The sequence below is a fragment of the Melospiza melodia genome, chromosome Z, assembly GCF_035770615.1.
Source record: "Melospiza melodia melodia isolate bMelMel2 chromosome Z, bMelMel2.pri, whole genome shotgun sequence".
In the NCBI taxonomy this organism is placed as follows: Eukaryota; Metazoa; Chordata; class Aves; order Passeriformes; family Passerellidae; genus Melospiza; species Melospiza melodia.
This window is the reverse complement of record NC_086226.1, coordinates 10,214,827-10,228,722: the sequence shown is the minus strand read 5'-3', so window position 1 is coordinate 10,228,722 and position 13,896 is coordinate 10,214,827. Positions and strand designations below refer to the sequence as shown.

The 13,896-nt window shown below is 41.0% G+C and overlaps 1 protein-coding gene across 1 annotated transcript in view; it reads left to right on the top strand.

Moving 5' to 3' along the window:
- The first annotated feature begins 5,105 nt into the window (after positions 1–5,105).
- GOLPH3 (golgi phosphoprotein 3) overlaps positions 5,106–13,896 on the top strand; it is a 30,828-nt gene continuing 22,037 nt past the window's right edge. The window contains exon 1 of the mRNA XM_063179664.1: positions 5,106–5,351. Coding sequence (XP_063035734.1) covers positions 5,139–5,351 — 213 coding nt within the window. The 5' untranslated portion in view covers positions 5,106–5,138. The remainder of the gene's footprint in view (positions 5,352–13,896) is intronic.

Here is a 13,896-nt window from a genome sequence, read left to right as displayed (position 1 = left end):
ATATGTCAAGAAAATTGCATATTTTTCCTAGGAATGCTGGTTGAACAGGACCCCTGTGTAGAAATGAAAAGACTTCTCAATTAAAAACAGCACTTTGACTAATAATTTTGTCATTATGATTTCACTACTGTAATTGTAATAGTAAAATAACCAGTACAGATCCTTGCTTCCAAAGAATTTCACTCAGATACAAGAAGGAAGATGTTATTACAATACAAAGATTTCAGGAACTAGCAATCATTTCAACTCTCCTGGAGATAAGAAAATTAAAGTATCTGGAAATACTCAAAATAAAAGAATGCTTTTTAAACGAGCAAATGCAACAGCACGTTCTCATTTCTGCCTTGGTCTTCCTAAAATGCCAGTCATTCTTTTTCTAAGAATCCACAAGTTATTGTAATTGCAGATAAAAAACCTAAAAGCAGCATGTGCTGGTTTTTAACTCAAAGTTCTTTGAAGATAAATTTTATTACTAAGTGGCTGTATCTGATTTTATATGAGATCAGTGTTCAATACTGGCATTTATGCTGCTGAAAGTAGTAATTACATACACAAATTTCTGAGAAGCCTAGAACATTGTCCTTGAATCATCCTAAGGGAGAAACATAAAAAATGGGTATTGGAAAAGTTACACTGGCAAATTTTGACTTTATAAATTAATAATTTAAACAACTTCCAGGCAGTTGGGCATTTAAAGTGAAATTAGAGTTTGTTGTACAGCTTGAAACTGTAAGTGGTTTTTTACTTAGAATAATTTGCTGTTAGTGTTGGAAAACCCATTCCTAAAACCAAGAAGAAAAGCCCAGGTGGTCCACCCTGGCTACTGAAGGATTTATTTAGTAATGAAAACAACAGCAAAAGTAAAACAGGTGCAGCTGAAACTGAAAGAGACTTATTACATGATCACTCTGTTCCAGACACAACTTCTATGGTCAGCTGACCATTGACTCTGGTTTCTTCCCACATACAGTATCACATGCAAGCCTGCTCACTTGTCTTGTCTCTTATCTCTGATCTCCTTCTTTCATCACTCTGTACCTTTCAGCATCTTGATTCTTCTTGGCAGTGAAAATCCTGTTCTTGGAGATCAAACTGATAATATTGGGTACAACAAATCTCTGACAACAGTTTGTTTCCAATTATTCGCTGGCACTAACATCTAGTCTAGCACTCAAGAAGCATGCCTGTAATCAGCATGATATTGAAGACTTTTTGGCCTTAAGGAATTCCTATCACATTTGGTCCTGGTCCTTGGGTTTCCATACCTGTACTCCAGCACAGTGCTCCTTCAGCAATGATCCTGTGCCTATATATGAGACTGTCCTGTCAATAGATCCCTGAAACCATACAGGGGAACATGGCCTTTTTCTTGGCTGTTGTTTTTAAGTCAGATCCTCACATGGATTCAGGCCATGGCTCCACCTGACACTTGCTTTTACTGGCCTAAGTGGGAGTGTCAAACTTTCACTGGGAGGGAATGGAAGATACAGACAGGAATGTAAACAAGCTTGACTGGTGAAACTGCTGGATAGTAAGAGCCATAACAGAGTCAGCAGCCTTCTTCTGGAAAACAACTCCCGTTTTCTTGCTGTCAGCTTCAAAACATGCACATCCTATTAATCTAACTGTTCTTCAGGAGAAAATCTGCCCACCTATGTCTCGTGATAGTACTGTGGTAAGAGCAGTAGGATTCACCCTTTGCATCTGAAGCTCCAGAGCCTGGCGCATCTGTTAAGCTGAGGTGTCTGCAATTTCTCGCTTCAACCAGCTGTGTGTCATGCTCCTGACATTCAAGTTGTGAAACATTTCCTTGTAGTTATGAGAATGTGAGCTCAGGTGATAAATAAAGTTACTTTTTTGGGACCTGCTGTCCCAATACACACTTGGAATCAGTTTTCCACTCACTTTTCCTGCTGACATCACTGAGGTAATCCCTGCTCCCATGGAGAAGCAAATCGTGGCAACTGCAACTAGCACAGCAGAAAGTAAGACTCTCAGATTCATGCCTTTGCATTTGTTTGAAATGACACTACTCAATTTCTGCAAACATCTGATTTTCTAGGTGAAAAAAGTGACTGTTAAGTATAAGGAACTTCACTGGACACCTCAACATAATAAAAACTAAACTGATCAACCAAAAATTATTAACCCATTAGTGATCCTAATTTGTTAGCTTTTGTAACAAAATACAGAAAAAAGGGCAAATCAATAATACGATTAGCGACTTTTTAAGAACTATTAGACCAACTATTTTAAAAGACTGATTTTCACAAAACTGAAGTAATGATGAGTCCTTTGAGGCCCTCCAGAAAAGGATAAAAAAAAGACAAAAAAAAAAAAAAAAAAAGCTGAAAATGAACATTTCATTAGTTAACCTTTAAAATGCAATCAGGACAAAATGAAAATGTACTTAAATGCCACAGTAATCTAGTGGGAAAGTGAAAATAAGTGTAACAGCCCAAACAGTGCATTCTATTGATAAAAATGGAGATGACAAAATTGCTTTAAGATAGGAGTTAGAGAAAATGTAAGTCGTGCTTGAATGTGAATTGAATGTAGGCACAAGGCAAATTATACCGATGATATTATTAAAGTGAAATGTAAGAATTGTTAACATTCCTGTCAGAAAATGTTTAACAGATAGCTTTACATTCTGGGAGAATAGGTAAATATTATCAGGCTTGACAAAGATTAAATTCTTTCCAGTAACAGTACATGAAAAAAAATTAAACAGCAGCACTACAGCTAAGTAATTTGTATCAGTAAGACAGGATAGCTTGCATACAGGTTTTTGAAATATCTTTTTGGAACCTCTTTTTGATCTCTAAATATGGCTCTCAATAAACCTTGTTTTTCCAAAGAACAGGAAAAAAATTAATACCGTGACTATGTTAAAAGAAGGCAAAGGGAATGACCTAGGTTAATTACATGACTGTCATCTGGACTGTAATCCACAGGAAAATATCCAAGTTGCTCAGAGAGGACTAAATGAATAAACGTTTGAGTTTAATTACAACTCAGAAATGACATTTCCAGGAAACACATCTAGTAGTGCTATTGTTGTATCTCTTCTTTGAGCAAACGTTAATTTGATAAAAATAACAGTGATGCTATATCCTTCAGCTTTGGTTTGGCATTTGAGTTGGTACAGCAGGACATTTTAATTAACAAAAAACCCAGAAAAATAAAAAAAAATCAGAATGTTGCACAGTAAGTGAACTATGAATAATCAGCAGGCCTCAAAAACCAGAAGAGGAACAATCAGCAAACATTTGTGTGAGTGATCCAGATCCTCTGGGGATCAGGATTGTCCATCTGCTATTCCTTCTTATGCTGCACCAAATTGTCATCAAGTCACAATAGGAAGGGGTGCAAGAACTGGGGGTGTGAAGAATAATGAAAGCTAAAGTCACTTTCAGAGTGACTCAGAGCTCTTGCTAAACAGGGTCCAGTAAGAAAAAAAAAATCAAAAAACCCCAACAAATTAAAATACCAAACAAACAACTCATTAAAACCAACACTCTATATATTAATGTATTTTATTGATACATTAAATACCTATTTTACATGTCTTTATATTTATGTATCTCATAAATACAATATTGGTTAAATGCAATATTCTAACTGTGAACTAAAAAGTGTAAGCCATCCTTGCCAACAGCATGACCACATTTCTTCTGCAATAAATTACACTGCCTGAAAACTTACATGGGATTTATCCTTGATAGGAATTTTTTTACTTTTTGGTGTGTCACATGCAAAAGGGCTCAAGGTTTGAAAAGGTGCTCATCAACAGCAGAACTGAGGGACTCCATCTCCAAAATCTGAAGTGAAAACTGTTGAGAGCTCACGTGAGTTCACCTGACAGGTGTCTGTACCCAAGCGGCGCCGAGCCCCGCTCTCTCCCCGCCGCCATGACTTCCCTGACCCAGCGCAGCTCCGGTACATGTATATATAGGTTGAATCATGGAATCATGGCGTTTGGGTTGGAACCTCTACTATGGACAAGGACACAGAATCATAGAATCAACCAGGCTGGGAAAGACCTCTGAGATCTTTGAGTCCAGCCTGTGACAGAACACCAGTGTTCTGTGTCAACCAGATCATGGCACTAAGTGCCACATCCAGTCTTTCCTCAGACACCTCCAGGGATGGTGACTCCCCCACCTCCTGGGCAGTCCAGTCTAATGTGTAATCACCCCTTCTGTGAAGAAATGCTTCCTAATGATCAGCCTGAATCTTCTCTGGCACAGCTTGAGGCTGTATCCTCTTGTCCTGTCAAGAGGCCAAACCCCACCGGGCTACACCCTCCTTTCAGGGAGATTGCCAAGAGTGGCAAGGCTCCCCTGGAACCTCCTTTTCTCCAGACACCCCCAGGTGCTCCTTATCAGCCTTGTGCTCCAGACCCTTCCCCAGCTCCATTGCCCTTCTCTAAACTCCTCAGTGTTTTGTGAGGGGCCCAGGACGGGACACTCCAAGTGTGGCCTCACCAGTGCCGAACCCACGGGTACGGTCACTGCCCCACACGGTCCTGGGCCCACACACCTTCCACAGCCCGGGCAGCTCACAGGTCGCCACATCCACCCCAGCAGTCGCACCCCGTTTTCTGGCTGAACTCGTATGCTCAGTCATGGGAACAGGCTGCCCCGGGACGTGCTGGTGTCACTATTCCTGGGGGTCAAGAGCCTTCTGGATCCGGCGCCGGTGATGTGGTTTAGGGGTTACAGGGGCAGTTCTGGGCGGACGGTTGTACTGGATTGTCTCGAAGGTCTCTCCCAACCTTAATGATTGTATGAAACCAAACAGACTTGCGGCTGTGCAAACGAGGCACTCGTGGAAGGACACCCCGATCCCGAAGGCAGCGCAGTGCCCGCCCCGGGTCACGGCCGCGCTCCCTCAGCCGTGGGTCCCTTTCCGGCGCCGCCCCGCCCGGCGCTGCCACATCCTCCGCTGACATCAGCCCGCGCCGCCATATTGAGCCGCCGCCGCCGCCGCCGCCAGCGCGGCCGCCCCGGGACTGGCCCGCTCTCCATGACTGCCCCCGGCCGGGGCGCGTAGGGCGGAGCGGCTCCAGCCCAGCCCAGCCCGGCCCGTCCCCTCCCCGAGCCGCCGCCGAGCCCCGCTCTCTCCCCGCCGCCATGACTTCCCTGACCCAGCGCAGCTCCGGGCTGGTGCAGCGCCGGACCGAGGCCTCCCGCAGCGCCGCCGCCGATAAGGAGCGGGGCGCCGGCGGCGGCCCCGAGGATGAAGGGCGCCGGGACGAGTCCGGTGACGACGAGAAGGGCGATTCCAAGGAAACGCGGCTCACTCTCATGGAGGAGGTGCTGCTGCTGGGCCTCAAGGACCGTGAGGTGCGGCCGGGGGCGCTGGGCAGGAGGTGCCCGAGGGGACGCCGGCTTCTGGGGGTGCTGTGGGGAGCAGGAGCCTGGTGGTGGGATGGGGTCAAGGGCGCTGCAGAGTGAGTGTGGCTTGGGGCGTGGGGCAGAGGGAATGGGGGACCTGATGTGCCTGGAGCAGGCTTGGTGTTTTGGAGGAGGTGGGAAAAAGCTGCACGGATTTTGGGGAGGGGGAGCCCGGCAGAGTTTGTGGCGCTGCCGTTTGGTTGCGGGGTTCGCAGAGGGGCTGTCATATGAGTACGCATGAGAGGGAATATAGAGGACCCGGGAGGACGTGGATATGGGGGCCAGGGCTTCAGGCCAGCGTTGGACTTGAGGGCCTGGGTGAACCTGGCACATTTATCCTCCTTCAGCTTATCTGTGCCTCTAATGTGGGAGGGAGGTAGCTCTACTCCTGTGGGTTTTGTCACTCAGAACTCTGGTACTTGTGAGGTCCTCAAGTGCTCTAGGGTGCTGAGCAGCCCTTTTCTACTTAGACTTTGCAGACTAATGCATGAGAAAAATATCTTAAAATTGGGGGGAGGGCTATATGATAGAAATGGCTGTGGGTAATGAGAAGCGTGTCAAAATGAAGAAATGGCATTATTATATAATTCTGTGTTTTTACTGATTTCATTGCTTAATAGTTTGCCATGATACTGTAAGTAAGTCATTGAGGAAGGTGTACTTTCTCCGCTGTGTGAGATTTTTTTTTCATTTGAAAAAGGCAGTCAATATAGAAAGCACACGAACTGTGGAATGAGAGTTCTATCCGGGAAGCAGTTTAATTTGATGCGGTGTATTTGATTAAAGGGTGATACACCCTTATTTTAGATATGAGTGAGATACAGTATGGATTTGATTAAGCGACTAGCTTTTCTTTTTTTTTTGTCAAGTAAACTTGCTTTTGTTTTTTAATTTGTGTGACAAGTAAATAATTTAATCCAGTTCACTGATTTGAATGGAAGTCTCTTGAAACTCTGCCTTTTCAGTATGGGAGAGAAGCTGGTAAGTTATATGTTCTTTGACAGGGCATTGCATCTGCCATAAATTTACTGGCTGATAGTGAATAAAGAGTGGTTTTCTTGATTAATGTTCACTTTTTAGCCCGTATCACTGCACCAAAGCTGTCTGAGTTCAAGCAGCGTTTGGACAGTACTCTTGGGCACAGGGTGTGACTCTTGGGGATGATGCTGTGCAGGGCCAGGAGTTGGACTCAATGATCCTTGTGGGTCCCTTCCAACCCATCTTATTCTGTAACTCTGTGATCTGTGTATGTACATACCTGCTACAGGAGCATTGTGTTTCTCTCTCAGACTGTGTTTCAGAGCATATTCTTATACTCCCGTCATTTCAGGTGGACCTTGCCATGGTGTCCTGATAACCTCAGTAGATAGTGATCTCTGCTTCTACCTGTGAAATTGAGGGCTTGTTGAATTGAATGCATATGAGCATTTTTCTTTCTACATGCCTGAATAGTTGGGGGAAAGTAAGTTAGGAGTGGCAGGAGCAATTGCTGGCAGGACTGGCTTAGGATATACCTTATCTTGAAGAAGGCGGTATAAACTGGGTGATTTTTCAGCCTGTTTTTTGACCAGGATTGTGTGCAAAATCTGCTGAATTAGTGGGCATTATGCTGTAAAGATCTCAGGGTAGGGAGCATTGTGTCTGCCAGGAGGAATATGTGGCACAAGTCTTCGTGGTGCATCAGAGTTAATATTGGGTCTAAAAGTCTGCCTTTGCAATGGTGTGCATCAAAGTTATAAATTACCTGACTTTGCTAAGCACAGCAGTGACATACATTGAAAGGGATCTGTTATTCCTTTGTAGAGAAAAAGGAACTGAATGGTTACAGTGGCATGGATATCCCTGAGTCCCTTGAGATTTTGCAGTCGAGACATCAGACACAAAGAATTGTAATTTCAGCTCTAGGGCAGGGGGCTTAAATGCAGGAGCTGTAGCATACCCTCTTTGTGAACTTTGTTAGACGTGAAGCATTGGGGTTTAGACTTTGGTTTTGGGCCTGCTTGTGCCCTTGTGTACAGGGTACACCATTTAAACCAGTTGTCATGTGTTTTCTTTCCAAAACTGGAAATAAAACTACAGGCTTATTTTCCAGTGTGAATGTTTTTTGTTCTCTGTTGTTCTAATGATAAGTAAGCAGAACCAGCTTACTTTACACATCTGGAATTGTTTTTTTACAAAGTCTTTACTTCCAGTAGAACTGATTTACTGTAGCATTTGAGTGAGACTTTCTTTAGAGAGCAAGCAAAGCAGAGCAACATAGAGTCTGTAAAGTGTAATTTTGAAACTATATGAAGTTTAAGGGACAGGCCAAGGCAAGTTTATGATATACAAGCTTGATTGAAAGTCTGTAAATTTAAAGCTGAGAATATCCTTCCTGTTTATTCTAACAGGAGAAAACAATTTAATGTTTACTTAAAAAAAAAAATACAAGAAGTAGACTGGATTGACCAAAGAACATATAAATAAAAAATATAAAAACAAGAACTCTGTTTTGGCCAAAGAACATATTTCCCTATAAATAGGTGCTTTCTCAGAACACTTACTGATACATGTATTGATAACATAACTTTCAGATTTTTAGGTAATTTTAAACAATAGTGATGTGACTTAATTTCATATGAACTGTATACAAAATAGCTTACATGTACAGAGCTACTTTTATAATTTCTAAGTGTACATGGAAGAGTCTTTGCTACTAGGAGACAGTTTTTAGTGATAGGAAGATATTTAGTGGTGCATTGATGAGTTCAGTGTTTCCAGGAGATTGTTAGATACTCATGTGAATCTTGTTTCTAAGGTGATGTGAGGGTTGTAAACAACCACAGCAAGACTTTTGAGTTGTTGCCTGGTTGCTGCTGCAGTATGGATTCAGTGATGGGAATTTCTGGCAGCTGTAGAACAAACACACCACCCCTCAATCCTATTCCTGACATCTGAACACAATTACCTGTATTTGTACATGCTTCTTGGACGTGGCCTTTTTGTTTGTTAATGTTGCATCCCCCACCAGCTTAGCCTCATTAAGTTGTACCTAATGCTTGTCTTCTGATTGCTCTTTTCCACCAACAGCTCTCCTTCAATCTGTATTTTCTGTGTACACATAACTATTTTTGTATTCCAAAGTCAAGATGGGTTATAAGGGATATGAGCTGAAATATGTGCATGCTTGCATAACATGACAGATGCGGTGTCCTTGGAGGAGCAGGTAATAAACTGGAAGAAAATACATTACTAAAATTTTTCAGGGAGCCATCACAATACCTGCATGTATTTGGAAATCCTTCAGAAACATATCTGGAAAAGAGAGTCAGGTTCATCCATTTAAAGCAGAGCAATACCAGTTGCTGTAGGAATGAAAAGCGTGCACTGAAGTTAACCAGTGCTGAATTAGGTAAAAAACCAGTATTGTGATAGGATGGGTTAAAGCCACAGCAAAAGGGAGTTACAATGTAGAACTACTGAAGCAAAGGAAGGGAGTAATAAATATTGGAAGTTATAATATAACTTATTTTAAAATGATAGCTAAGAGATGAGTACAGGGTAGCTGTTTCATGACAGGTCCTCCCGGCATCTTGTAATTCAGTCTCATAAAAACGGAGAGGTTGTGAGGTGGTCCTGCTATGTAACTTGCTCCACTAATTTCATCCTTGTAGAATTTCTTCTGGTTGTGGGCTTGGCTTGTCATTTCTTTTTTCCTCCTTTTTGAAATTTTCCTTTGGTAGTTGTTGGGAATCTAGTCAAATATAGCAGTGCACTCAACTGCTTTTATCTTCTATACAATTGCCACAACTGAGCAAATTTAACCAGAGAGAGAGAGACCTAGCACCCACCAAGATAAAATATTTATTTGGTCTGTAACTAATTCCTCACTTGCTGAGAGAACACTCATGTTAAGTATGCTGAAAAATACCTGGCTATTGCAGTCTACTGCAACATTAAATATTTCTTAGATTTTTGACCCTTTCTTAGCTGAAGACTAAAATGTCATTTGTGGGAATGAAGTAATGTTAAATCACTTCATTAGGTACAGAAATTTTCTTGGATCTTTGTTACTTATGTTTGGCCTTCAAAAATTTCATTCATTGCTGAAAATTTGGTTTCACATCATAGCTTTGTGTCCAGATAGGTCACATGAAGGTCTCCAGCTTATGATATTTTTCATTGTATTGAAGTAAGCTTTTAGGGAAGTAGTGTGCCTGCTTCAGATGGGCTATTTTGTATTGACCAGATTAGTATTAAAATGTAGGTTGCTTATTATTCTTACAAATATGAGTGTCTCAGTTGGTTTCTGAATTTTATATTTTAATCCTAAAAGTACTTTTGTGAAAAGTGGCATAGGAATTTTGGAAACATTCAAAGCGTGGGTGGTGTTTTTCCTGCTCTTAAGATTTGACTTAGTGAAATGGATACTGTGAGGCAGAAGTCTTGGGAGGATTTGCCTTTGTAAGAAATTAACAGGTTTTAAAAAGTCTTCTTTGTATCCTTTTAGTCTTTTTTTGTCTCATGAAAACGGTTTCAGCAAGAGGCTGAATGTCAACTTGGAAGTGCCCAAGTTTTGCTGGAAAATTTCTGAGACAAACAAGTGTAACTCGAAGAGGCGTCCCCTGGGAATTCATTCGCATTGCAGTTGAAGAGTGATGTATGAATGTGTTGAAACCTGGACAAAGGCGTGCTTTTTCTCAAATGTTCAGGGCCTAATAACAACAAAGTGTGTAATGTCTGTGGTGAAAAGTTCTTTCTTTCATAGTTGCCTACCTTTTTGGTCTTTTTTATTTTTGTATTTCATGTCTATAGATAAATGACAGACTAGGAGAAGAAGATAGGAGGTGTGGGAGGAGGAGTATCCCAATTCTCTTTGCTACAAGATGAGTAAAGTGCCTCTTTACCATGCTGCTGAGTAAATCCTGCTTTTGGGCTCCTTTGAGGATATGCTGATTTTGAATCATTTGCATGCAGTTGGTGTGGTTATCCCTGCTTTGATAGCATGGTTAATCTGTAATTGATATTATTTTTCTGTGGATAACTTTGAGTGTGGAAAGTCCCTTTTTTATGACAAGGTGTCTGGTGTAGGGCAAAGACAAAAACATTGGGCATTTTTGGTAGTGCTTTCCAGTTTTTTAAGTGCTCTCAAACAGGGCTTTAACTTAAGTGCTCTTAAAAACATACCATATCTATTCTTCCTCCCCCTTTACCAAGCTGCTTTTATTAAACATTTTGCATAAAGTATATATATAAAAGAAAAGTTTGCTCTTTACTGCTAGAAGATAAATAATGATGAAACTGAAAATAATATTTTATATTAAAGAAGTACTGTTTTTTTCAGGTATTCTTTAATCCTAATGTAGCTAACATTTAGTGCTACATAAATAGCATTTATTTAAATTAGTCGAAGCCCATGTAATGGACTTATTTGCGAGGATAAATTGACCTGACTAAGTATTGTAAATAGTATATTTAAGAATTACTTTCTTACAGATCAAATAATTACTACAGCACATACTCATCTCTGTGTTGCATTACTGGAAAGAGGGGAAACTAGTCTGGAGTAAATGTGCTTGGTTTCCTCTGAACAACATTTTCAGTCCATTTTTAAATAATTTTTAGCAAAAGAAGAAAAGAATGTTAACTAGCCATGTGCCACTTTTAACTGTTTGGTTTTTTTTTCTGGCTTTCAAGCAGGTCTTAGATCAATTTCAGTAACTTGCTTTTTCTCAGAAATATTGATAAAATGTTACTGCAGAATGATTTCACATGTGCTTTTCAGACATAAGAATTATGAGATTGCCCATAAAATAGTTCTCAACTACGCTTTTCCTCCAAGTACACTGTCTGTAAGCCTGGATGAGTAGAAGCACGGGTGAGTAGCAGCACAAAATCACTGCGCTGTTGCTCTGAGTGTGGGCCAGCATTGTGCATGCCAAGTCTTTCCCACCTCCCCCAGTAAAACCTGTACTAAACTACCATGTTTCACCCTTTTTTTTTCTTTTTTCTTCCCATGTTTGTGGTGGACTGTTGAGATAATACACTCTATAAGCAAGGTCTTTATAAAGGGAGAGGAGTTATTTTCAAAGCTCTCTTTTTATTTGTGGATGTTACAGGATTTATTCATCACACTGGGAAATTAGTTGTCAGGGTTTTTGCATATCTTTCCGTGGCCGATACTCTTTTAAGCACTTGTAAGCTGCTTTTTGCTACATACTTTCCAGTCGGGAGCCTTTATGGTCTTACTAAATAGCATGATGTAGTTGTGTTATTTAGAGTCCTTAGCTGCCAGACTGTCTTTTGTACATGGTTTATACTGGGAGGTTTGTGTTTAGCTTGTCATTCTTGTACAGCACAGCACATTGCACTTCCATTTTTTTTGTTTCAATAGACACTTGATTTTACTGTGGCACTTCCACACTGGGCAGTCTCTACCACGAGAGAAGCATTCTGTATGTATTATGTTGTAATTTCAGTATTCTATCTCCTGCAGTGCACAGTGACCAGGCAAGTGTGTGACACCCATTGTGTAGCTTGAGGTAAATGTCAGGTGGATGTTCTGTCCGTAGGAATCACTCAGGGAGGGCTAACTGCAGCTACACTGCTTGAGCTGGATATTTAAATGGAACTCCTGCTTTAGGAGCTTCTGCAAACTATGCCTGGGACTCTCAGTTAGTATATGTTAAATACTAAATGAAGGAACTTGTTCCTTTTAGTGTGAGACCAGTGCAGTGGGTGTACTTTTTATTTAACTTCATAACAAAGATGTTGACATGGCATTATTATGAGTTACTTTGTTTCTTGAAGATTGCTTGCACCTGGAGAAGTGAAACAAGTGAGGAACTAGAAGCTTGTTCTGAAAAGAACTGAAAGGAAGATGGATGATATTTAGACTAAGAATAGAAGGATCTCTCTCCATTATGTACATGCTTTTAAAGGACCCAAACACAACTCTAGAATTCCATCCACATTAATGACCAGATACATATTAATAAAAATTAAGCATTGTGCACCTCCCCAGTTTGAAATAATACAATGTTTTACACAGTGTTTTTCATTGTGGCTGCTGTAAAAGAAAAGGTAGAAGTGAGGGAGGTGTAGGTGTTTTATTTGGGTGCAGATACACTCTAAGTAACGAATTGTAATTTTAATAAATGTGGCCTGCTTAGTCAAAGTTAGTAAAACCTCCACCTCTTATTTAGTTGGCCTATAAGGGACCAGCTTTGTCTGTATCAGTAAGAATACTAGATGCAGGTTTTCCTTTTGTTTTTAAGAGAAGTGTACTGGACCTGTCTGTGGTAGAGTTAATTTGCATCACAGCAGCCAATATGGTGCTATGGTTTTTGTTTTTGATCAAAACAACGTTGATAACAGAAAACAGTGGTGATAACACACACCCTGTGCTTTCTGTTGCTGAGCAGTGTTTGCACAGCGTCCAGGCCACCTCTGTTTCTCACTCTGCCCTGCCCTTCATTGAGGGGGTGCAAGGGGCTGGGAGGGGGCACAGCCAGGACAGCAGACCCCAGCTGAGCAGAGGGGTACCTCAGGCTGTGCAGTGCCATGGTCAGCCATAAAAAGAGTGGAGAGAGCAGGGTGGGTGGTCATAGCCAAGGAACCACCTGGGCATCAGTCTGCTTGTGGTAGATAGTAAGTATTTGGCATCACTTACTTTTGTTTTTTCACTTAAGGTCTTCCTTATCTCTCCCCCCATGCCAAAGTGACTGAGGGTTTTTTATGGGAGTTTTATGGGACTTTGCTGCCACCCAGACTCAGCCCAGCACTAGGGGACACTAAATTCTAATTAAATATTTCTTTCATATAAACGTTAGATGTTATGTTCAGTGACAATAGGAGGTAGAGTAGAAATCAATTTTTTGAAATCAAAGGTTATTGAACAAACTAATTACATCTTAATTTTGCACCAGTATGGAGAATAGAGATTGGACACTGATGGAAGGTGTCTTTACAAGAGTCATGCAAATATTTGAAGTCATTATCTGCATGTGTATACAGTTAATCATGAAGAAAGTTAGGCTTCTAAGTTTGTCTCTTCATTTCTAAATGAGCAGTCAGACTCTTAAATGTTGATTTAATCAGAGGTCTCATAAGGGTTCAGCAGTGTGTGTGTGTGTGCTAGTTGCCTCCTCTTTAGAAAATTTATGGTTTTTTATTTTCTCCATTTTAATGAGAGATGTGCCTGTGTGATGTGAGTGTGTACGTGCTTGAAAACATGGCAGTAACATCTGGCTTTAGTGCTTTCAGTGCCTGACAGCAGCTGCTGTGTGTTGCTTATTCCTAAATGCAGTGGCAGGTTAATCAAATACCTGAAAAGTTACTTGTCAAGAATACTGTGCTTTGTAGTATATGTAAGCATGCTTTCCTAAAGTATTTCCATGTTTGACTGTCAGAACATTGCAGAGATTTCCCCCACTAACTTATCTTCTATTTATAACTAGAGTACAATTTATGTTCCAGTAAATAGCTAATGATTTCATTTGCATTAAAAGAGGTA